General features: G+C 31.8%; 3 protein-coding genes across 7 annotated transcripts; 1 reads left to right on the forward strand and 2 right to left on the reverse strand.

Annotated features, from left to right (window-relative positions):
* Positions 1–459: 459 nt before the first annotated feature.
* On the reverse strand, positions 460–8886 carry LOC110992615 (cyclin-dependent kinase 8). Of its 3 annotated transcripts, none has more exons than XM_022258498.2 (9): positions 8346–8884; positions 7797–8048; positions 7248–7437; positions 6684–6897; positions 4397–4565; positions 2907–3020; positions 2623–2658; positions 1744–1816; positions 460–653 (listed from the first exon to the last, which is right to left on the reverse strand). In XM_022258498.2, the coding sequence occupies exons 1-9, from the start codon at positions 8589–8591 to the stop codon at positions 529–531; spliced, it is 1419 nt and encodes a 472-aa protein (XP_022114190.1). In that variant the 5' UTR covers positions 8592–8884; the 3' UTR covers positions 460–528. The 3 variants fall into 3 exon arrangements, with proteins under 3 accessions (XP_022114190.1, XP_022114191.1, XP_022114192.1); XM_022258499.2 differs by having other exon boundaries at positions 8349–8883; XM_022258500.2 differs by lacking the exon at positions 2623–2658 and having other exon boundaries at positions 8346–8886.
* A 219-nt stretch (positions 8887–9105) lies between these two features.
* On the forward strand, positions 9106–10334 carry LOC110992578 (iron-sulfur cluster assembly enzyme ISCU, mitochondrial). The gene is made up of 3 exons (XM_022258455.2): positions 9106–9390; positions 9472–9775; positions 10081–10334. Exons 1-3 carry the CDS (start codon positions 9298–9300, stop codon positions 10152–10154), a joined length of 471 nt encoding a protein of 156 aa, XP_022114147.1. The 5' UTR covers positions 9106–9297; the 3' UTR covers positions 10155–10334.
* An 809-nt stretch (positions 10335–11143) lies between these two features.
* Positions 11144–25645, reverse strand: LOC110992592 (protein Son). Of its 3 annotated transcripts, none has more exons than XM_022258473.2 (15): positions 24689–25645; positions 24080–24169; positions 23305–23526; positions 22139–22293; positions 21263–21435; positions 20781–20927; positions 20534–20598; positions 20037–20113; positions 19517–19584; positions 18521–18601; positions 17712–17834; positions 14185–14352; positions 13138–13305; positions 12437–12533; positions 11144–11716 (listed from the first exon to the last, which is right to left on the reverse strand). In XM_022258473.2, exons 1-15 carry the CDS (start codon positions 25516–25518, stop codon positions 11613–11615), a joined length of 2568 nt encoding a protein of 855 aa, XP_022114165.2. In that variant the 5' UTR covers positions 25519–25645; the 3' UTR covers positions 11144–11612. The 3 variants fall into 3 exon arrangements, with proteins under 3 accessions (XP_022114165.2, XP_022114164.2, XP_022114167.2); XM_022258472.2 differs by having other exon boundaries at positions 14161–14352; XM_022258475.2 differs by lacking the exons at positions 11144–11716; positions 12437–12533; positions 13138–13305 and adding an exon at positions 14591–14653 and having other exon boundaries at positions 14215–14352.
* Positions 25646–26182: the final 537 nt, after the last annotated feature.

The raw sequence follows: 26182 nt of genomic DNA on the forward strand, positions 1-26182 counted from the left end.
TGCTATGCTATTTTATTTATTTACACTTTTTACAACTATTGAATATCAAATAACATACATGAAAATTAAAAGGGATACAACGGGCGGCCTTATCGCTAACAAGCGATGTCTTCCAAGCAACACTAGTAAAAAGGTAAAAGTAAGAGATGCTTCATTGTAAGAGTAATAGAGAAAACATTATAGGATAACCTTAATGTAAAATAATAAAAAGATTTAATAAAATAAAATAAAGTAAGATATCAGAAATTCCGAAATTTCTAAATTTTTCACAATACATACTACATATAAACATCAATTAGTATTTTTTTAGGGTGATTAAATTTTGTGCGATTTCGTGTAACGGAACGAAATGTTATCAGCCAATCGCAGCTTTTATATGACTGCTGCCTTCCTGCCTTCTGATTGGCCGGCGCTTCTTTTCACCGGAAAGGTAATGTTTCTTTTAAAATAAACACAGTATAGTTTCATTAATTTATTTTTATAAATATAAATGAGTCAACTTTTTACATTTATCAAGATTTCAAATCTTCAGAACCTCTGTTGGAAATTTTGTTGTTGCTGGTTGGCACTCTGTTGTTGTCCGTACATCATCTGTTGTTGTTGATGAAACTCTTGTTGGCCACCACCTTGGTTGTTGTTGCCTTGGTTTGGACCTGGAAATATTAATAAATAATTTTGTGAAATTCTTGGAACTCTAAAACTTATCGGTTTCATAGCTGTCTAAGCGAGAGCAACCTTAGAGATCTTTGAGCCGAAAATCGATGTCAGGCACAAGTTATTTATCTAATTGTTTTAAAATATAGTACCTGAATGGCCGAGCTTTGCTCGGTATTTTTTTATAAATTGTGTTTTTTGGAAGTTATACTTAAGTACGAATTAGCAATTTAAAAAATAGTATTATTATTCGCCGATAGATGTCAGGAAGATACATTTTTCAGTTTAAATTGGGACTACTCAAACACCACCTTTTTGTGATTTAGTATCATTTATTCCTAGCTATCGATTTATCGCCCCCAAAACCCCCCGTGTACAAAATTTCATGAAAATCGTTGGAGCCGATCCCGAGATTCCAATTATATATATATATATATATATACAAGAATTGCTCGGTTAAAGATATTAGAATACTAAAGCAGACACAGATAAAACAGAATTACCTAATTGTCTATACAACCTCCGAATGATGTGGAGTGCTTGGGATATTATGGAATTTTATTAAATTCAATTTCAAGCATCACCTAATTAATAATAGCATATTTAAGTTGTATAAATCAATATAAATATTGTAAACTAAAAGTCCATTTGGTCTAAATTTGTCATAAATTTATCGTAGACTGAGCCTGAACTAAAAAAGGCAAAGAAAGGCTACCAATGTTAAATAACAAGATTGGCAAGTGGTCTGCTGAAGAGATGGAGCAGACTAGCCCATGGTAGTGCATAATTAAAAATATTTGTTTTTCTAACCAATTACATAGTTGTAAATATCGATTAGAGGAAGTCATCATTTAATATTAATTTAAGCCAAATGTGATGTATTTTGACATAGAGGCTATAATCACTCGCTTATTCTTACCCATATCGGCGCTGAACTTGACAGCTATTAAGTTGAATATCTATCAATTAGTTATTTATTTATAGATCAGTGTTATTGCAGCGAATCACTCACCTGTCTCTTTTCATGAATGTAAATACAATATGAGAGAAAGAGACGAAAGATAATGTTTTGTTTCTATTAATGCTTACCGGACATCCTCATTCTCTTCGCATTGTTTGCAGCATGATCATGGCTATTCGCTTGCACCTGGTTTTGTTGAGTCTGCGAAGAAAATATTTTGTATTACTCCTGTATAAAAATATTAAACGTTATTATTTCTATTTGAAATTAAATTAACTTCTTACCAGAATCACTATATGGAAAAAAAAACTAGCAAAAATATCAAATATAATCTTTACAGTCAGTTTACGGACGATAGTTTAACGTGACGTCATAACAAAACATTGATTAATCAAATTGAAATAGGTACTTTAATTAATAAAATTTAATAATTTCTATTTCAATATCACAATTTTGTATGGACAAAGGAGTGAACCCAGGGACACATAAGCCAATACAGTGGAAGAGACCGTGATAGATGAGGCGTAAGCGTACAATGAACGTTCCGGGACAATTTCGTGCGTACAGCCGACGTTCATCGATTAATTAGACATTGTTAGATGAAAACTACTACATTGATCAAAGTAAATAAGTATTCGTAATATTATTTTCTTTTTTTGTCTCTTTTATTCTATATTTACCTACTTTTACAAACATAAAGTTAATGTAAAAGAAAAACTATAATATTATTATAACGAATGTAGACGAATTATTTAATAAAATAAAACAGCCATTTTTGCTATAACTTCGGTTTAAATTCACTATTAACTGGACAAGGTCTGAGGCGTTTTAATTAGTATACATCATAATACAAATAAATGAAAATGAACACTCTGTATACTAAAAATGACATGCGAATACAAAAACATATTCCATATGAGCAGAGATATGAAGTATGAACCAACACTTTCTAAGCTCCATAATGAACCGATTTTAATGAAATTCGATTCATTAAACTGAATGCTTACCATAAGTCTCATTGTCTGCTCATTCTGTCTTCTGTCCTATAAATGAAATAAAATAAAATAAAAGCTCATCATTCCAACTTAAAAAGCATTTAAATTAAAACATGCATTACGAAATTATAAAGGTCATTTTGAATCATATTAATTTAAAATGATGCATTAACATATTAAAAAAATTAATTAACATTGAAAAAATATATTGAATTAAAATAAACACAACCAAATAATAATAATAGTTATTATTTATTTATTTTTCTCCCTTAAACATTAACAATAATAAATCTTACATTTGGTTGTTGCTGTTGATTCTGTCTGGCCTTTGAATCGCTTTTGTCGTCCTGATCGTCGTCCGTAAGGAATTCCCTCTTTGGATACGGTATCGGACATCCGGCGAATACATCCTGATATATGTTTTTAAATAAAAAATAAAATAAAATAAAATACGTTTATTTTGGAAAATAAGATCATCTAGGTATCACTTATTCCACGTCAATCAATTCGAACTTGTAGGCATCCCTACTCATCGGCAAAGACAGAGGGTGTAGGCCGAGAGAAAAAGCCGGCGTAAAAAACTCTCGGTACTCTTTTTTAAGTCTTAGGGTCTGTTTCACAATGTCCGGATAAGTTCCAAATAAGCTATTTAATACTTATTATTAATGTACACTGGACATGTAGCACTTTTAATTTTTATTGAACATTGAATAAAGAATTTTTGAAATTGAATAATACTTATTGGTAGGATAAACAGTATTTTATGGCGTTTCACGACTGTCAGATAGCACTATTCGTCTTGAAATGTGAAGTTTCTTATTCGGAACTTTTATCTTTCGAATAATTTATGTGTTGTATAGACTATAGCTATTTAGTACTTTATCCATACATTGTGAAACAGGCCCTTATAATTTGAAATAAATTACTGATATTTGTTTATTTTATTCAACTCGCTCATGTCTGAGATTGCCAATCCAGTTGACAGATTTTTTTTTAATTGACATCCATCCCTGAGGTCGTAGGTTCAAAGCTTGACCGTGCACTTATAATTTCCTTTCAATTATCCGATTTTAAATATACGCCCACAAGGGTAGCGCGGATGTTTTATTATAATTTTAATAAGGACATCTTTGTAACGCAAATTTATAAAAAAACCATAGGGGGCCGTTCATAAAATACGTCACACTGAAATCAGCTTTTTTTGACCCCCTCCCCCCCCATTGTCACGCTGTGTCACACTTTTTGTGACCCCCCCTAGAAATATTTCGTCACAAAAACTAAGACCCCCTACTGAGTATGATAAATTCTAGAGAAATAGTATTTTCATTTGTTACTGATATGTGGATACGTTACTCTCTCAAGTATTGGAAAAACAAAGAAACCCGTTGTGAGCGCTCATGACATGTAATAAACGGCGAACGTCACGCTGCCCTATACCCCCCCTCCCCCCTTGTCACATCTTGTCACACTCGGCCAGACCCCCCCCCCTTGTATGCGAACGTAGTTTATGAACGGCCCCTAGTTAAAAATATTTAGTCACGTGACAAAAAACTAGGAATACTGAATCCCAGTTTAATAGCAAGGATTTGTTTTTGATATAAATATGTTGTGTATTTATGTAATTTAACACGAATCGGAGGACTGGATTGGTTCGACGCCATCTTGCTTTGAGAATTTAGGCGGGTTTTTAATAAGTCAAAAATAACAATTTGTAGGTTCTATTGATATGTATATACATATCAAGTTAAAATAAATATAAATAAATTTAATAAAGCTACTCATATACCTGAGTTGGTAATGGGTCCTCGGAGAAGTATGGATCTTGCATAGCTTGTTCTGACGTTATTCTCCTATTTGGATCCATTAATAAAAGCCTCTGTAGTAAACTGAAGGCTTTGCTGTCAGGCTTTATTTTATGTCTGTCCATATATTTGCTTAGTGAACAGTTTTGATAGCTATAAAAATAAAAGAATTTATTAATTTGTAAAACAAATTTGTATACTGGCCATACTGCAAACCATGTAACCAAACAATTTAAGAATTAGTGAACCCATAAATTACGAACACACACAATTCTTAATTTAGTTAAAAGATTCAAATTCAAAATCATTTATTCACTTAGGTAACACAATATATAGACCAGTGCCGAAGCCTTCAAAAATAGTAAAAAATGAAAAAAAATTACAGTAGGATGAAACCCATTAGAAATGCAGGGGAATATGATCAAAATGAAAGGAAAAATAAATTACGGTCGATCCGAGTTCGGGAAGTGGGAGGGGGGTGACTTTTAAGGGGGAAAAATTGTTTATCTTGATTTCCGGCGAAACTACCAGTCCTATGGAAAAAAATTAAATGGCAAAGTTGTAGGTCATAAAAAGATCTACAACTTTGGTATTTACATTTTTTTCACATAACCTCAAAATTTAGGTGAAAAATTCAAAAAACCAAGTTTTTGGTTTTTTATTTATATCTTTTTTAAAAAGTTTTCTTTTTCTACGAAATTTGGTGAAAACTTACCTTATTATGTCCCAAATATACTGTAATTTATTTGATTAAAAATATTTATTTTTTCGCCTCATTTTAACTTAATATCAAAAAAGCACCCTAATTTTCAATCGAAAATTCTGACGTCAAAATTTCAGCTTTTTTCAAAAAGTTTGGAGGCTTTTTGTTCGTTGAAATATCTACTTTCTGATGGTGTAAAAAAAAATATACATTACCATAGGAAATATTATTAGAAAATGCAATAAATTGGAAAAACCTCAAATTCGAAAATTTTCTTTTAATTATGTACAATTTTGAGGTATTTATTAAAATTTACACTTTAATTACTCAAAAAACGTAAGATTTCATGCTTCATTGATAAACGAAAAAATTGCAAATTAAAATATACTTCTATAATTAACAAACAAATAAGTTAATAAAGTTAATATTTAATAAGACATCTACAATATTTTGAAAAAGTTGTAGAATCTTCTGTAAATAATATTTGTAGATGCCTATTTATTGCTGTTTTAAGATAATATTAATATTTCAACGAACAAAAAGCCCCCAAACTTTTTGAAAAAAGCTGAAATTTTGACGTCAGAATTTTCGATTGAAAATTAGGGTGCTTTTTTGATATTAAGTTAAAATGAGGCGAAAAAATAAATATTTTTAATCAAATAAATTACAGTATATTTGGGACATAATAAGGTAAGTTTTCACCAAATTTCGTAGAAAAAGAAAACTTTTTAAAAAAGATATAAATAAAAAACCAAAAACTTGGTTTTTTTAATTTTTCACCTAAATTTTGAGGTTATGTGAAAAAAATGTAAATACCAAAGTTGTAGATCTTTTTATGACCTACAACTTTGCCATTTGACTTTTTTCCATAGGACTGGTAGTTTCGCCGGAAATCAAGATAAACAAATTTTCCCCCTTAAAAGTCACCCCCCTCCCACTTCCCGAACTCGGATCGACCGTAATTTATTTTTCCTTTCATTTTGATCATATTCCCCTGCATTTCTAATGGGTTTCATCCTACTGTAATTTTTTTTGGTTTCAAAAATTATCGACACTGGTCTAATACACTTATTAACATCTAAAAAGAAATACATATAAAAATGTTCTAATTTTACATTGATTGCCAGTTCTTAAATCAAGAGTGTAAAAGTGAAGAAAGAACTAGCAATAAACTCTCAGACACTCTTTTTGTATGATAAGTTTTTTTGTTTTATACAATGATTGTAAAGAGTTGCAAACATTACACCATGTTCCACATAACATCAGTATGCATATGTAATTTATAGTTAATTAATAATTATCAACAATTTAAAAAAAAATGTCTTGAATCAGCAAAATCCAGCATAATTGCAAATGTGGACTTAGCTTGAATGAACTATGACACCCATTAGTCAAAATCAACTAGATTTCTGACTTGGCATAAAGTCACAACATTCTATCTTACCCCAACAATTCCATTCTACTCACACACAAAGTATCTAAATATGTTCAGGTGTGAAGATTACACAACTCTAGCATTCAATGTTTTAAAAATATTATGACTATTTCAAACATTACTCAGTACTCACTTAGACCGTTTGAAATCCTTAACTAAAGTGGCATGTTCAGGCATTTTTCTGATATCTTCCCAGTCTTTCTCTAAAGGAAAACCCATGACATTGAATATCCTATCCAGTTGATCATGATGATATGGGTTGCTTGTTTTTATGTCTTCTTGACGGCAATGGAATATTGGTTCTGATGTCAGTAATTCTGCAAATATACAGCCAATGGCCCATATATCTGAAAAATAAATATATATCTTATAGAATGAATTCAATAACAATATTAACAATTTCAATAATTTAATTATGATGTGCTTCTGTATAGATGAAACATAACTCTAACTTGCTTTGGAAATTCATAGTGCTTAGAAATTAGGGTCAAACTTCAAAATTTACAATTTCAATCAAGATAATTAATTATTTGTTATTATGGAGAAAAAAAATACAAAGTCTCAACATAAACATTCTTAACATGGTTACAGAGTAAATTAATTTCAGATTGAAAAAGCAATTTAAACACTGGACACTTTACAGACACCCGTTAGTATCTTTTTAAATCAAATATTACAAACAAAATTTTAAAATTACCTATAGCTTTGGTATAATGCCTGGCACCTAAAAGCAGTTCTGGGGCTCTGTACCAGAATGTTACTACTACTGGATCAAGATCAGCAAGTGGTTTAAGTGGTGCATTAAACAATCTAGCAAATCCCATATCTGCTATTTTCACTCTACCTCTTTCCGGGCCTTCACCCATCACTAATATATTAGCTGGTTTCTGGAAATATAATTTTCACTCCATATTTCAGTGCAGAACTTATGTTATGTAATTTTTTTTCATGAAAATTAACTAAAAGCAATACAACTGGTCTTAAAAAAATTGTATATTTGAATTGTGTGTGTAGTCACTTTCTAAGGTAACACTAACAAAAACTATATACTTACTACTATTTTAAGACTATTGTAGTATATACTATAATATAAGTTTTAAATTTGTTAGATGGTTCAACCACACTAGTATCTATTTGTATGCTTATGTTAAAGTATGTACTTATTGGTATAGGTATTATGGTTAATAAATAAAAATAAATAAATTAATTGTTAAATATTAAAGCAGTTTTTTTCTATTAGACTTACCAGATCTCTGTGTAAAACCCAATTGGAATGTAAATAATGTATGCCATCTAAAATCTGATATAATAAACTCTTAACCATGCCTTTGGGTACCATAACAGACTTCTTATTAGCCTTTGCTGCTCTATGAAACTTGATTATATGCCAAAGGTCATGCTCAGCAAAGTCAAACAACAGCCAAACTTTTCTATCAGTATGTGATAGGAATACTCTTATTAAGTTAATAACATTTGGGTGTTTCAACTCTCGTAACAACTGAAAATTTTAAATTCACATTCTTAATAACTATTAACTGTAATTAAAAGGTAAAAAAGAAGAATGTAAAATCCCAATTTATACAAAAAAATATTTAATTCATTGTACATACTTTAAAGAATGAATTGTAATCACTAACTGTACGTATAGATACAGAACTGAATGAAAATGTCACAGTAATGATTTAGGATGGCTTTTTACTACAGCAATTAGCGAACCTAAATATAAGTTTTTGGAATAAAGTCTCTCTTTGTCTTTTAGAAAATCTATGGTGCTGTAAGAGTCCTACGTACTTACTGCGATTTCTCGACAGGCTGACATGGAGAGCCCTGTACCTTCAATTTGTTTTAGGGCATAATCTTTAGTGTCCGATCCATCTTTCCGCCGCCCTTTGTATACATGACCGTAGGTACCGCGTCCTACCTTACAACCTTCGAAGTCAAACAAATCTTCGACTTTAGAACGTTCATTCTGTGTTTTTATTTTAAACTCATAGTCCATCATAACTGGTGCCATAGTTTTATTTTGAAAGTTATCTCCCATGGTGCGGCTTCTATCACTATTCACTAGACTAGTAGTTTATATTACAATTGTATACAGTTATTTTAGTAAAATCTAGTATACATTCTTTAAAATGGGATACAATTTGTTTTCTTCTCTTAATTAAGGTAGATTATCGAGTTGTATCTTTAAAATATTAGACAATCCCTGCCCATTGTTTCTATTTATTCACAATTGGCACACGGCAGTTGTAACTTGTAACTTGTAATTACTAAGCTAAAGCTAGACTTAGCCCCTCGGGCCTCGGCTTAGTTTGTACTTTGTAGTTTGTAGTTGAGCATGAGCACAGATTTATTAGAGTTAGTGTGAGTTGACAACTTACAGTATTATACTTTTAATTAGGTTGCTCTGTAATAATTGGTCTGTGAAGTGTTAAGTCAGACGCTGTCATCGAATAGATGACGACGTCCTTACAGAATTCAAAACTGTCAACTCTACTAAATCTGTGCTGGTATATTAAGAATCTGTGACTTGAGCTTTCAGATTTCAGAATAATTTTCTTTTCAGTTTTGACTTTTATTTACCGAGTTTGCGTCGTAAATTAAAAATTTTCCTGTAAAATTCCGTGCAGATTGCTCAAGCTATTGGTCAAAAATTACTCTGACGGCTGACCTACTAAGCCATCCGTATTAACTATTAACGAAAAAAAAACTATTAGGAAATAGGAAGGGGTCTGAACTCTGAAATAATGGCTTACTTGTTTCCGAATTTATGTCGTTGCATTTGTTTAAGAAATCGCAGCGGCATTCATATTGTGCAAACTGCGTCGTATCATGCAAATGTAAGTATTTGATATGCAATGTCAAGGTTATTGATTATTCTACCGGACGATTATTATGACGAGATAAATTATTTTGTTTAGGTTATAGATCATTACGAAAATCCAAGAAATGTCGGTTCATTGGACAAAAAGGACAAGAATGTTGGAACAGGGTTGGTAGGAGCTCCAGCTTGTGGTGATGTCATGAAGTTACAAATCAGAGTTGATGATGATGGCAAAATTATTGATGCGAAATTCAAGACATTTGGATGTGGCTCAGCTATTGCATCAAGCTCCCTTGCTACAGAGTGGGTCAAGGGAAAGACAGTTGATGAAGCGTTAAAACTGAAGAATACTGATATTGCTAAAGAACTTTCCTTGCCGCCTGTCAAGTTACACTGTTCTAGTAAGTTAATGCTATATTTTACAATTAATTTTGTAAAAGTAACACAAATTTCAAATTTTTATGAATAACAATGAACCTAACAATTGTGACATTGCTAAAATGAATATGCCATACATTTATTTTACAGTTATAAGTAAGAAATCAATCAATCCTTGATGGATTAAAAAGATGATATTAAATTCACACTTAAATCAACTAGGTTTAATTAATTTTAGGCCTATATATCAGTTACAAGACTGGCACAACCAACATATATTTGTATGTAAAATATATTGATTTAAAATTATTATAAATTTTATGTTTAGTGCTTGCTGAGGATGCCATTAAAGCTGCTCTCTCAGACTACAGAATCAAACAACAGCACAATGAAAAGAAGTAAATGAGCCTGAGGTGATATGAGGAACAGATCTGTGATTGTATTAAGGATGTTGGATAAAATAAAAATTTATTAAATAGAACTTAGGAATTTTATGTTATCTTATGTAAACACTGCTATAGTCAATAGCTATTATATTGGCAGTATAATAGTCGTTATTTTCGAATAAATAGATGAAGTGACCTATGTTTATTATTTGAGACCTCCAATTACAATGGCTTTTCAACAACCGCATTGTATCTATATCCTTCTGGAATATAAATAATGTACATTAATTAAATTACAGAAAATGGATAGTTTTAAACATTTCACCTGGGTTAAAGTAGGACCCATGCCCATTGTTAAGGAGTGCTTGGAATTTGACTGTTATTTGATACAGTTGATTTAAAGTATTTTATAACAAAAGACATTGAAATTAGCATATTACACCATAAAGGAGCAAAAATTAAAAATGTTATATTACCTTCACAAAGTATTCAGTGTATTAAGTACAAACTAAATTACTATTAAAAGGTTCAAGTGAGTCAACCACTAAAGATTCTTAGTCAGAACGTTTTTTTTACTTACTGCTAAGTTCCCCTTATGTAATGGAAGCATTTAATCATACTTTGCTCCTATTAGTATAAATTTGCTATACAGCTTTTATACTTCCTTAACAAATGACATTAAATGAATTATTTAAATCTATACTTTCTGAGAATGCCATGTTCAAACAAACTCCTCAGCTTTAGGATAATAGTAAACAATGATAATTTTCTGTTTTGGGTATAGGTTTTTTAAGCTTTGATTCCATAATAATTGTTTGAGCTTAAGTTGGTTAGTGCTGTATCAAATACTTTAGTATAAACTACTCTCCCATTTGTCAGAGTGGTTGGATTTTGACAGATACAATCAAAAATTTGCATAAATCTGCTTCAGGTTTTTATATTAATACTTTGGCATTAGTGTACTAAATATAGGATAATCGGTAGAAATAAAAAATGACAAGATTTATTTTATAGTATTTATTGCTGCATTAATTTTATTAAAAACAAAGTCTTACACTCAGTACAATAAATATCTATCTGGTAAATTAATATTAAGTCAAAATTTGAGCTACAATATATACACCTTAAATGACATGGCAATTCATTGTGAATATAGAAAATTACAAAAATTTATTAAATTTATATTGTGTGGAGTTTTTTTTCATATTGGTAAACATGTATAAAAAGAGGATTTTCTATACAACATAGAATACTTCACATAAACCAAAAACATACACTAATCAGTTAAATTACACTATTTTTTGCTCATTCATCCCTTTCTCTGAAATTGTGATTTCAATTTAAGTAAAAGGGACAGAACTATGTTTTCATAAATAAAAAGATAATTAAACTGATTTAGTTTTCATGAAAAAGAGCCACCAGCTCTTAGGAGCCAAACCTATCAAATTTCATGGGACCTTGAATTCTTTACGAATCAACAACTTTTTAATAAACTTCGGGGCCTACCATGACTGTCAATATCTGCCAAGTGAATCCCGCTGACCTGCAACTGGCCATCTGCTAACTGTTGTCTCTGGCCTAGAATGGATGTCATACTATATTACCGTGGATATATTAAAACAAGTATTTTTTTTTAATAGGACACGCCCAGAACGAGGTTTTTGTAGTCTTCGTTGAGTCACGTGACCATTATATTATGATTATATGATAGATTAATTATCAACTGATGGGCCGGCGCTAAGACGTCATGGTAGGCCATCTGCGGTGTGAAGATTATAGCAAGAAATACACGAAAAAAATATCGTAAATATTGCCTAAAAATCATATGATCCGCCCGAATTACTATAAGTAAGTTGGCACATGTTCTAAATGTATATGTCTAAGGCATATTCTAAGTACAAACGGGCGTCTAAAATAAAATCTCAAATCGGCAACCATTTTAGAATTGTTTTCTTGGACCATATCTTAACACGGTAAGTCAAACTCCCATACGTCAAACGAGAGTCATTTGACACAAAGTCTAGAGTCTATTATCATAGAGATCCTACAGAAATTCGTCTTGTTTATTGCTTTTGATTCAAAGGCTCATAGTTAGCCTAGAAAAAACGCTTTTAATAATTTTCGTGAAAACGGCCCATGTACAAATGTCACTTTTAATTGACACAAGCGGTGCTTAATATACAAGAAAAACTTTTGCACCAATTTGTACTAAATAGGTTTTTAACCGCTGCAAATTAAATCGAAATCAGTCCAATAATATTACACATATAAAAATGATATATTGTTACGTAACGATACCAAGTTTCTGTAAAGCGAGTTGAGCCGCATCGGCTTTCGCTTGTTTCTTGTTCGCACTCGCAATAGCTGGTTGATATTCCACCCCAGCTACCTTCACCTGAAAAAGAAAACTTTTATCAGTCATCGCGGCCTATTTTAGTGAGTACCTACACTATTTTTTTAAACAATTGGAGGTTGTTTCTGTCAGGGAAAACCCCCGGTATGAATTGGTCTCCTTGCTAAAATGCAACAGTTTGTAGTAGGTACTGTATAATTTGAAGCAATTTGCATTGATATTCTTTGGACTGACTGATGTCGCCTATTTAAAAAAAAGATTACAGACTGCTTTTCAAAATCAAAGCTTGTCAATAATTGTATTTAATTGTTAATATGTCGCAGCTAACTAGTTTAATTGGCCGTTCAATTAACAGCCTAGCCTTTAAACGAAACCGCGCCGTTTAACTAGCGCCCCCCTCACCTTTTCGTGGTTGACAAAATTACTCTTGGTCATTTGAAATTTATCTCTGGTCTGGAGTTTTAAATTATTGACAGTAGTCTGTGCGGAAAGAGAATTAGCTACTAGTCTCTTACTTTCTTTATTCTCGTACTTAACGAGTACTCTTTATTAAATTATAATTTCGTCTCACAATTCTGCCTATATTTAATGCAAAGAATATCATTACATAATTATAATTGAATGATTAGAGAAGAATCAAACTTACCCTAAAAAGGAAGTTTTTCTTATGATCCGGACCACATTCAAAACAGAGGTTGTATTCCGGAGGCCCCAACTTGTGCTTGGAACAATATTCACCGAGCAAAGAGACCGGGTGCTTTCCACCCGCTATCAATGGCGCTGGGCCTCGTCTACCCATCCTACTTTGTTTCATCTGAAATTATAAAAAAATATTTCTCTTTCACTGATTTCCAATTCTGATACCAAGAAGTTTTTGAGAAAGTTTTTATGTTGAAAATTTGTATTCTATTTAGTTTGTTTTTCTATTATTTATAATTCTATTTATTTATTGTTATTTAAGGAACTTTGAACCTAGTACATTTTTATTATATATAATATTATTATTTATATGCTTTTACGGACTTAGTGGGGTATGGAAAATTAATACTTAATATCTTTAAAAAAATTGAACATTACTAACCAGTATAATTCTTTCATTATTTGAAATCAAAACTAAATTCGTTTCATTAAAAAAATTGAAGGTCTCAATATACTACTAGTTTCCAAATCAAAGGGCTTAGAACGGGAATGCTGTCATAAAAATCTTCTCAACATTAACTTTGAATTCATTCGTTTTATAGGAATAGACTAAATGTTGGGAGTTACGCCGCGAGAGAATAGCCAGACTTAAGCATCCGCATTCTTTATAGCACCCCGATGACCCAGGAACCGTACATATGTCGCAGAAAAGTAGTTAAATCACAGAGTTAATTGAATCTCTAGACAGTTAATTAAATATTGATATTCAATCAAGTCGCTAAAATTCCGTCAGACAAGTGAGTGAATGAAACGTTTAACGAGTTTCCTAAACGTTCCTCCTAGGCACCAGTACTAACCATGCTTATCGTTTTCCACACTTGACTTGTAAAATAATAATAATATAAAAAATCTAAGCATCTGTAGGCAAAATAGACGTAGTTACATAATAATCAGAACAAAAACAACAGAAATTTGACAAAAATCACTAGTATAACCGACCTAAAGCCAAAATAAAAAAAATTTGACTTACTCCTTTATAATATCGGCTACTGACCTCTTCTTTAGCCTGTAAACCTCTTGTATCTAATTTGACCTCAAGTAAAAGAGGCTGTAACGTCCCAGATTCCTCCTTACCCAGGCCTTTGCCGGGAGTCCAACCCATCTTCTGGAGAAGGTGCATCCCCATACCCCCCTCAACTGGGGCAGCTCGAACGAGTTGATCCTGAATAATTTCATCATTAATTTCCATGTCATTTGTGAAATTTTAGACAGAATTTCAATGATTTGCTTTCAATTTTCAGACATATTACAATTATAAATATTATGATAAATGTAAACGTAAAACCTATATAATCCATTAAGATTATAATTTAATAAAAATCTGAAAACTGACGCAAGTAAACAATATTTTTGGGAATAATTAAAAATATATTGCAATTTATCTCCTTCTGAATACTTACCTACCGCAACGACAAAGACGACGTCGACGTCTAAGGCAGTGCTCGCTCCTTATCTTTTAAAAGCTGCAACAAATATTCATGAATTCCCCATAAAGGTGGACTCCGACCAAAATATAAAATTGGTCCGAATCGACCTTAAGCCGAAAAATTCTTGGATCACTTGGCCAATATTCTGAGACGCTACTGTTACTAGTGTTTGAATGATTGTCATTAATTATTAATAAGGAATACCAAAAAACTACTCAAGGTGCTTCTTGTTTTCTTATGTTTAAGAATAACCCCCTACAAAAAACTAAACTAGTAAACCGTCGTCTTTTAAGTCTGTTTCTTTCAATTTTTTTTAAAATTCGTACTTAAATTCTGGCATTAATTTCGTATCATTAACAAAACTGCCGACAATATATTCTTTTAAAAAACCGGTATTTTTATACTAGCACGAATAACAATAAGTCTCTGAACATTAGCCTTATAGATAAAAGAAAAATTAAGCTTCCAAGACTAGAATAAATTACCAATATTGGGGAAAACAGAATATTTGTTTGCGATGTGATATCTAATATGCCAATTGGCATAAGAGTTACCACATTGCCTAAGTGTAAACGATTGAACTACTAGTTCATACGTTACACGAAACATCGTGTTTTGGTTACAAGAACATACAAATTCCTAAGACTCGTAAAGGATTTAAGTAAGGCGTTTGAATTCGTCACTCATATCTAAAATTTATATCATAATTTTTTTAAACCGTTCACACACGATGAATCACTACGAAAAATTCTTTAATTAATAGGATTTAGAAAACATCAACCTATCTTAAATATTTGTATGCGAAAAATCCAAACCGATTTTGTTAAAATTTGGACTCAATGTGACTTGGTCAGATTGGCATTTGGTTGGAAATCTAAACAGATCATACTCCTTTTTATAATTTCCTTCATTTTAACGCCCCTTCGATAGAAATTATTCTAGAAAAAATCCTATATATGACCAATTTTATTGCAACATGGTTTTATCATTTTAATCAGATCGTTATCGGTTATCAAATACGTGATGCGCATCAATTTCAATATAAGATACGTCAATATATATGCAAATGCTATTACAATAGAAAATTGATTAAATATCATATACATTTATTTAAAAAAATATGTATTTAATGGTGATTTTTGTATGTGTTATGAATTGAAGTTAGTTGCTTTAGCGAATCATATTTGGAATATTTATATTTAAAGAAATATTTATATTGGTTAATATCATATGTACCAAAGTATCAAAGTCTGACATATCTCTTAATAACATCTCGAAGTTCATATATATATACCTCCACTAGTGAGCCTATATATTAATTTTCACGTATATCGTTTGTGAACGTGTCTACGGAAATATACGTATATATACGAAACTAACGTACACGTTAAAGAACTAAACAAAATTTTCCTGTATACACGGTTGTAATTTTTTGGTAGGACACAATTGCCTGAACTGCTGAAAAGATTTTAAAATCTTATAATTTTCTACAGCATTTGAGTTTTCTGCTGTAGATAGTTTAATTTTGTACGGAAATTACAAATACGTATATATGGAACTAACGTACACGTTACAGAACTGAACAAAACATTCCTGTAGGACATAATTGCTAGAACTGCTGAAAAGATTTTAAAATCTTATAATTTTGTACAGCATTTGAGTTTTCTGTCTCTGTCTTCTTAGATCGTTGAATTTTGTATGTAATTGTAACCAAGACACATAAACAAAGGGTCGGGCGATATAATAGCTTGTATTATAACTCCCGACCACGAGGCCCGCCAAGACGCCAGCTGAAAGAAAAGTCGGTGAGGTAGCATGCGTTTAACGAAACCATAACCCAAGATATCATTTACTATACTAATTGGAGAATGCAGAAACCATTAAGGAATTATTGTATCGAAGAGGTGTTAACTAAGGGGTTCTGATGTGCTTTGCAATATTTCTTGAGATTATAGTTTTTTAAATTAAGATATTTTTTTTTTAGATATGTATGTATGACATTTTATCGGGACTGCCAATGAAAATGGTTTTGAATTGTTTTTAACGTTGCAATTTTATTTAAATAAATTCGATATAAAACAATTAAAGATTAAATCTTACGTAGACGGGTTCTGGTTTTCTTAAACAGCATACTTTGATTTATCACAAGATACGTCTAAACAGACATATTTTGTGATAGAAAAATCACCCAGGTTTTGCAGAAAAAAATAATTGTACCATGCAAGTTTTGGTAAATCTTTACTCAAATCATCTATTTACTGTGTAGTGTATGTCTAACTACGATTCAAACTTCGTCTGTCATTTGCCACTGACAATTTACTTTCGAATAAAAATTTCGTTATGAACTATAGATATAGAACACGTTTTCATGTGATAGTCTCCATATAGCCGTCAAAGAAGCGCGAAAAATGATGTGCATTTGAAAAGTCGCCCACGTTGTTCAGTGATGCCATCTCGGGGGGTTTACCCCCTCCAAATTTAGAGAGAATCAACGTGCAAATGTGCAAAGGGTTTTAACGGGGTACATATATTTAGGGGAATACCAGATTTTTTAAATAATTGTAAGAAAAGTAGATTTAAATATTATTAATAACCCATAATCAGGTAAATCTTAATCAAAAATAAATGACGTTGTTATGTACGTAATTAAGTAAAATGTTTTAGCAACATTTTGCTATACGCTGACAGCCGGGTCTATGGGACTTCTTTGGTGGCTCGGACTCTACGTATAAATTAATTTATGACAGCAACAAACTGTCAACTGTCATCTTCTCACAGTTAGACTAGTGCAGTACATAATGTATGTAAATAAAATTTCTTTGCAACCTTAATTTGATTAGGCTCTCATTGTCTTGACAAAAATAAATTGAAAATCTAATAAAAAAATTAGAAGTTTATCACTATATTTATTAACTTTATTCTATAGTCAATGCATTTTTGTTTATCCAATCTATAGTGTCCATTTAAAGTTATGACTTTTAATCCGATCTGTTATAATACAAAAATATTATAAATTAATTCGAAAATCCATGAAATAGGTGAATGTTTTGTGTATGGTGCGACTAAAAAATATGTGTAAATTTGTGTCTGTTACCTTCTTAGCCCACGCCTGACTCCCCGAAGCGAGTTCCCTCGGCGTAAGTATGTTTGCTCCTGTCGACCCCGTAAACTGACCGAGCGAATTCGTGGACGGCAGAGAACTAGCTGACCAACCAAACTGGAAGAACATTGGCATTCGGAAAGAGTCTTGTAAGGGAGCGTTCAAGTATTATGTAAAGAATTTTGGGGAGGGGGATTTTGGGGTAAAACCTTACGATGGGGATTGAATTATGCGTTATTCCTTATATTTTTTTTTAATATCCGATACTTTACACTACATAAATGTTAACTTTTAGGTATAATGAGTCTTGGGTCACTGGATGGTAACGAAACGTTTTACTATTGGGTACGGAAAAACGTTACGGGGCGTTAGATGGGGCGGGAGGGGTGAAGAATCCAAAAATTGCGTGACGTTATACTTGAACGCTCCCTAAGCTATAGATCAGCCACATCAAGTTTTATGTTAATGATGTTCCAATTTCCTTCACCATACTTTCACGGCTAGGGCTGCACAAATGCATATCCATTTGGATATTAAACAAAGCTAGTACAATTGTGCAAAATAAGGTTCAAAAATACTGGGGCATTATCTTTCTACGAATTACGGGTACATATAAGTATATATGTATGTCGTAACAGCTGTTGTAAACAATGTTGACAATAAAAGATTTAGTTTAAAAAATATATATTTAAAAACTAGATTTTTATTACATATCAATCATGCACATAGGAAGAAGCCATGGGTGCACCGTGATTCGAAGGCAAGACCTCAGAGTAGAGTGCAGGTATATAAAATATACTTACACCACTAGTTGTATTCAATTCAATTTCTTCTTGTTCCTTGCGAAGCAAAGACAGCTTTTGCGTAACGATAGCGGCCATGTCCTTAAAGCGATATTAATAATAAATATTTATAAGGAATATTCAATTTTTCTAACAAACAATAAAATTTAAACTGTTTCACTTGACAAACTATGTTTTACCATATTAAAATAATAGGACAATATTTGGGGGAAAGAAAAAAAATGTTATACCACTTTTTATATTTATGTCTTTGGTATGTGTATTTGGAATAAAATAAAGGTATTAAATAAATAACAAATAAGTGTGAAAATTGAGAGTTAAATGTATTTTATGAAAAATTCAAAAATTACCAAAAAATTTTTTTTTATATTTAAAAAATGTACGCATAAACCAGTCATTGTATCCTATATTCAGACACTTCATAAGCTACTAAAAAGTTCTCCACCGAAAAAGGGACAAATTTGACCCATTAAGGGCAAAAAATAAAATGCTAACTACTTTTTTGTTCTACCTGCAAAAAGGTAAATCTTAATATTTAACTTACTCAAGTGACCCAATACAAAAATATCAAATATTTCAATATCACGAACAATTTATGGACTTAAGTAACTTTAAATACTTAATTTTATTCTTTCTTAATAAAGATAACATTTTATTTTTAATAAAATAAAATGTTATCTTTATTTATACGTTTTTTCCTGTTTGTGATGTAATTATCACTCGCCGTTAAACCACTTTTAATATGCAGCACCGCACTTAATAAAATGGATACATTCACTAACAAATAAAGTGTATGTATAGACTCGTATTGAAATTGAAAAATATGGCCGGCCAAAAAGGTTTGCAATCTCTGACATGTCAAAAAATGATAGCTGTCAGAATTCTACGGAATTCAAAATCAGAGTATAAGTATATGTATCAAGTGCATAACTAGGTAAATTGTTTAAACTATATTTCTCTTAAATAAAAAAAATATAGGATCAATAAAATACTCACCACGGCTGGATGATCTGCGGGCATTACTTGAGGGCCAGGAGGCATCAAAGCCGGAACTGAGGTCAAATCTGAAAATAATATATCACCGATTCGATTGCGATTTTTAATAATACAGGAGATTCGCTTAAAAACGTTATTTACAGTAAAATCTATGAAAACAAACCCGGCAATTAGCTTTCAAAAATCAGTAACTGTTTAATCTAAAATTGTCTCTTTCTATCGAATCCTGGTTACGCGGTGAGTAAAAGAGAAAGCATGTCTCCAAAAATAACATCTTATTCCTTAATATATCTGCGGCCAATATAAGTATGAATTTTATTCATTATTTTTAATTGGATTGAATTTCATTACACGAATCAATTACCAATTAAGGCCAACTCAACAGTCAAAGCTTCATCAAAAACGATTCAGTAGATTTTGACTCGTATCTCAAATTACTTCTATGTATGATCAAATTAACAGAAATTCACAGTTTATTAATTATATATTATTCATGAATAATAAAATTTCCAATACTTACGACTTCCCGTAGTAAAACTCTTCATATAGGCCGGAGACGTAGTCGATGGGGCTGGTAATGCCAGGGGTTCGTCTTTCCTAAGAACATTATACCACTTTAATTACCCGTAAAGCGAAAAAGATTTCAAAATTCTGGCACAAACATGAAGTTATATAAAAAATGTAACTTTGTAGGGGGAAAACTACCGTTGCCCCTTCCCCCACAAGAATATGGGGGGGGGGGGGGGGAGGAATCATGGGTTTGTATAAGGATGATCGATGTTAGAAAAAACATCGATATTGACATCAATGTCATAATCGAAAGGCCAACATCGATGTTCGATATTCATCGAAAACCGAACCATCCGTCATCATATTTTTCGTAAAGCAACAAAACGTCAAAAGTCAAAACATCGATACTTTCCTTTCAACATCGATGATCAACGAACATCCCTATTTGTTATCCATATTATACTCAGATACTATACTATGTATATAAAAAAGTAAAAGAATACTCACTTATTGTTAATAGGATCGAAACCCAATTGAAGTTTTTCCGGTTTAAAATTCAGCTTCGCTATTTGCTGAAAAAATTTTTTTAGTAATATGAATAATTATGTATATTATATTTACTTATACTGCGTTACCTTAAATATGTTAATGTATATAATTCTATATCTCTGTCTGTACGTGTGTATTTGAGGTGAGCTGAGCTCCTCTTAAACGGCTGGACAGATTTTAAAATAAAAAATTGTATAATACATACCATATTATCCTTTTTAGGCGAAACAGGAACCCATTCAGAGGCTTTCTCCCGATGCTGACTTCCAGAAGAGACGGGAAACTGAAGCCTTAATTCGTCCTTATTGGCTATTGGCAATGTACTCGACTTTAATGGGAGTGGCGCTCCACCCTGGAATAAAAGTTGTTTGAACAATGTAAACCCATTTTAACCTACTTCAAAGGAAGGAAATTAACTGAATTGGAAATTTAAGGAAATATTTCATATTGTCAAAAAAATTGTAAATTTCGTAAAATCTTCTTTTCGTATATATTTATTCACAAATTTCACGGAAACTAAAGACGAGACAGTTTGCAAGTGCGTTACAGGCGTTTTAAGAATCAGTACGCGCTTTCATACGAACCCTAAGTCGTATCAAACAAAGAGTTTGAAAATGCGTTGCCGGCCATTCGTACCCTACTAGAATAGAAACCCAGATGCAAAGTCCTATATTGCGTGAAACTCACCCTTATATTCATAACAATCGGCGCTTTCTCCTTAACAAGAAACGGATGGTGGAATGCAATAGTATCCTCGTTGTCACTGTCGCCCTCGTTGGACGATACAGACGATAATTCACCAAGGGCCTCCTTTTTCGATAGATGCTTGCAGAAATCCGTTAATTCGTCCACCGATTTCCCTGTTATTCAATAACAATAAATGATTTTAGGTGTAGGTGTCATTTCTGTATTATTCATGCCAAATGGCAAGAAGGTGATCAGCCTCCCGTGCCTGACACACGCCACGACTTTTTGGGTCTAAGACAAGCCGATTTCCTCACTATGTTTTTCTTCATCGTTCGAGCGAATAGTCTCTAGCGAAAACTTTCTCTTTGTACATTTCAAAACAGATTTTTGGGTCTAAGGCTAGCCGTGTCTTTCTTTCACCCAAATAAATATCTAAACTCAAAGATGTGTACCCAAAGTTCGAACTTACGACCTCAGACTAAGCGTATACTGATTATAAAATAATAATGAAACAAAAGATTGTTAATAATGTTATGAAACAAAAAACCTATGCAATTCTGGAACCGTTTCAATTACAAATAAATAGTAAAAAATAAACATTTACATTTCTGGTTCTAAACAAAGTGCAGCATACAAAGCTGTGTGTCAAAGATCGATGGAACAATGTGTTATAGGGAAGAAAAGCAGAGACAAAATAAAGGATACAGCTTTAAGAGAAATAACTTAAGGTATGAAATAAGATAATAATAACAATAACATTTTACAATTTAAAGAAAACTGAAGTAGAAATGGGCGGGGCACATGCCAAGAGTAACAGAAAAGTGGAGCAAAAAGAAAGTACAAAACTTTTTTTATTGGTTATTGGTTAGTAATTACCTCCAGACTGTATAGCTGCCATGACTTGATTTCTTGTGTGTGGCGGTAGAACAGCTGCCCCAGCTGGTACTGCACCATTCTTCAGCATATTGATGGCATTACGCCTCGCCACTTCCAGCAGACGTTTCTTCTCACTGTCCGCTAACTTCACACCGCTAAAAGATTTATCACGTTCATATACTTTTCACTTTCCGCTTTATTTAAAAAAGACGTTGGTGTGGTGGAAACTCTAACTGGACACAGCTTTTCTGTCCACCAGGATGTCGAACTTATTTTAATAATTAAATTATATACATACTAACGCCAGTGATATAATATATACTATTAACCAATCAAACATTCCAAATGCAAAACATTCCAAGTAACCAATATCTATAAAGCATCAATGAACTACAATATATACTTAAATTCAGGTCATCCATTAAACACAAAGATATAATTAAAAATTCCTAAAGGATCGAGAATAAAATCTATTATTGTATGTACTACACATTGTTAACTAATTTTTATATACATTTGTGGCCCAGAAATGTCAAGTTACAGTTGGGTGAGAGCAGTTAGTGGCTAACTACAAAATTAATGAAAGTAAATAGTTGTCTGTAAAATCGGTTTACAGAATCGTTACAGCGACATAACAAAACATTGACGAAATGAATGCATACTGTTAAGAAAAAATTTAATCATTTTATTAAACTATCACTATTTTGTATGGATACAAAGAAGTTTTTTTTCCTTTTATGTAATGCAACGAACTGTTAATAAATAAATAAATAAGAAGTGAAACCTCGGACGCAAAGGCCAATAGAGTGGAAGAGAGATAGATGCGGCGTAAGCGTACAATGAGCGTAACGGGACAATTCAGTGCGTGCAGCCGGCGTTCATCGATTTATTGACGTTGTCATGATAAAAATATAAAATCATACACAATTTTTTCAGTAACAACTTGCACAGAAATGGGACATAGAATATAGATTTCCTTTTTCTAAGTAAGACAAAAATAAAATTAACTTTAGCCTATATATTAGAATAATTATTTATTTTATCTTGGTTTAACTTAAAGTTCTTTGAAGGATTTACATATAATCAGGATAAGGTTCAAACACATGTTCCATCTAGAAATTAAATCTACTACTAATAGAAGAACTACTTTATTTAAACTGTCATACCTTCTACTACTTCTATGCCGAGGAGATGGATGTCGCGGATAATGGCGACTTCTTGATGTGGACCTATGTCTGCTTCTCGACCTGGTCCTCCACCTAGACTTTGATTCAGATCTTCGTCTCTTGGAACTCTTGGAGTGGCTTCTCCGTCGTGATCTTGAGGTTGATCTATGTCTATGCCGGCGAGATGGTGAACGAGAGCGTGATCGTTTTTTACTTTCTGACCTGGAAGCAATTATGGCTTTATATTAACTTTAAATCACAGTATCTCAGTCATAGTCATAGTCAGTATCTTAACAACTACCGCTTTTTGATTGAAGATCATACAAATCAGAAAAATGTTTTATTAAAATTAATAAGTGTAGGAATATAAAGGGCTCAATAGTTTTAATTCAAGATTTGCCATCTGGGTATACCCACAAATTTATGCAATATCATGTCACATATGAGAATTTTTTATTTAATAGAAAAAAATTTGTTCTTAAGTATATATTATATCTTATATTTGCACAACTGCAAACAACAGTTATAAAAATGGCTAATTTTAGTAAGGGTTTCTGTGATCTTTAAAAATATAATATGTTGTAAAATAAAAACCATATCATAGGGCAAATTTAGATTACATGATATATATATACATTGTACATGTTAAATAAAAATTAAATAAATCTATTCAATGTGTAAGAAAATAAAGGAAAGTAACAAGAATGTTTACATCTCGATTTGTATATATATAGAAATCTTTCAAATCAATTTAGAAAGCAGCTGAATTACATACCTTCCTTTGGATTTACTCCTGTCTCTTTTAGATGACTTATGTGAGCTATCACTTTTACTTTTCTTTGATGACTTTTCTTCTACATCAGGGCTGAAATATATTACTAATTTATTAACATTAGTTATAATAATATTAAAGACTTTTATTCAGATCGACTTCGGTACAGACACACCCATACAGCCAAAACCATTTATGACATCATTGTTTTGAAAAACATACCAGTTATATTGACCAAAGTCAAAGGTGCCAGCGGATCAATGTATAAGCTACTTAATAACAACATCATCGACTGTTGACTATAAGTGTTTACAACCAATAAAATATGAGTAGTCCCTTTATTGTGGTTTAATAGATTTTAACTTCATTATATTAAACAAGGTATAAAAAAAAAATAATAGGTAAAAAAATCTACTTGACATGCCTCCTTAAGTCCTTAGTAGATTTAACAGAAAAATCTACCAAACAAACATATATAGCTTATAAATCACTCAGGCAATATACCAATGATTTTACTACTACAACAGTGGTTGACCTATTATACTAAGGAAATACAAGGCAAATACAACCTTTAAAACATGGAAAGACATTCCAAAGAAAAAATCAACTTACAGTTTTATATCCTCTGCTGCTTTTTTTAATATTCCACCAGGGTCTGATGACTTAGGGAATTGTGAATTAGAGTCTTCATCTTTCTCTGAGCTACTGGATGTATCTGTATACTCTCCATCCTCTACTTTCTCAGCTTTTTTCCTAGCCTCTTCTTCAGCTTTCTTAACCGTCTCTTCAAAGACAGCACTAAATTTCAAATTCTTAATTTGAATTTTACCTTTGGCTTTGTCATTTTCCGAATCACTTTTTTTCTCAAGCTTATGACGCAGATCGCTAGAATCAAGTTTATCACCTTTTGGAGATTCTGGCATGGGAATAAGGCTAGCATCAAGTTCTTCAAGTGGTGGTGATAAGCTTCGCTCAAAACTAGCACTTTTTTTTATAGCTTTAGTCCGTTCTTCACGTTTTATTCTACACTCTTCTTTAATGTGTAGTTCACGTTTAACAATGGGTTCAGATTTTATTTTGGTATCACTTTCAGACTTTACCTTAACTGGGTCCTTAATTCGATGAACTGGTGGAGTACGACGTACTCTGCTCTTTTTTGATTTACTTTTTTTCCGCTTTTTATGTTTGCGAGAGTAATCGCCATCGGAATCACTACTACTAGAACTTCGGCTGCGTTTTTTCTTTTCTTTCTTGTGTTTCTTTTTGCTTTTCTTTGATTTCTTAGGCGTTAAATTTTCTAACTGCGGTGGGTCTGCATTAAAAGCACTAAATAATTCGGAGAGTATTTCATTAGAAGATTTTTTGGTATCATCTTTTTTCCGATCAGGTGTTGTTTTTTCCCTTTTAATTAATTGCTCAATTTTGTCTATTAATGTTGTCATATTTACAATTTCACACAAAAAATCGAGAAAACATCACAATTTACAAATTATTAATAACTACTTTATTCACGCAGCATAACTAAAGTTTAAAAACAAAATATACTAAAACACAATGTGTTTAGCTTTTCCGCCATATTGAACTGACTTTAGACAAACATCACAATTCTTTTTGTCAAAACAGATACATTGACAATTGACAGAGAAAAATATATAAGGCTTGTACAACATTAAAGTTTATGGATTAGACACCTAATTTACATGCCTGTGCTTTTTTGCTTAGTCAACTTACTTTACCACGCCATCAAATGATCAAATTATTTAAAAAAAAAACAACTTACTTTTGTTTATTACTTATTTAAAGACTTAGGAATCAAATTAAGTGTGTCGTTCGGATTTGTTAAAGTCAGTTAAAATATAATGTTATTTGATACATTAAAATACGCGAAACTATATTGCACCACTAAATGTATAATAATATTAATGAAATTAAAGCCTCAAACTTAAAAGGTTAAATTTATAATTTTGTATACACTAGAATCGGTTTTTGTAATTCCAGAGGAATTTTTAAAAACATTCTTTGTTTAACAAAAAATTTTTTTATGGCCGATCTAAGAAATAATGAAGTAAGTTTTCTACCACGTTAGAATCCTTATTAAATGCGCGA

Source organism: Pieris rapae, chromosome 9 (genome assembly GCF_905147795.1).
Source record: "Pieris rapae chromosome 9, ilPieRapa1.1, whole genome shotgun sequence".
NCBI classification, from domain to species: domain Eukaryota; kingdom Metazoa; phylum Arthropoda; class Insecta; order Lepidoptera; family Pieridae; genus Pieris; species Pieris rapae.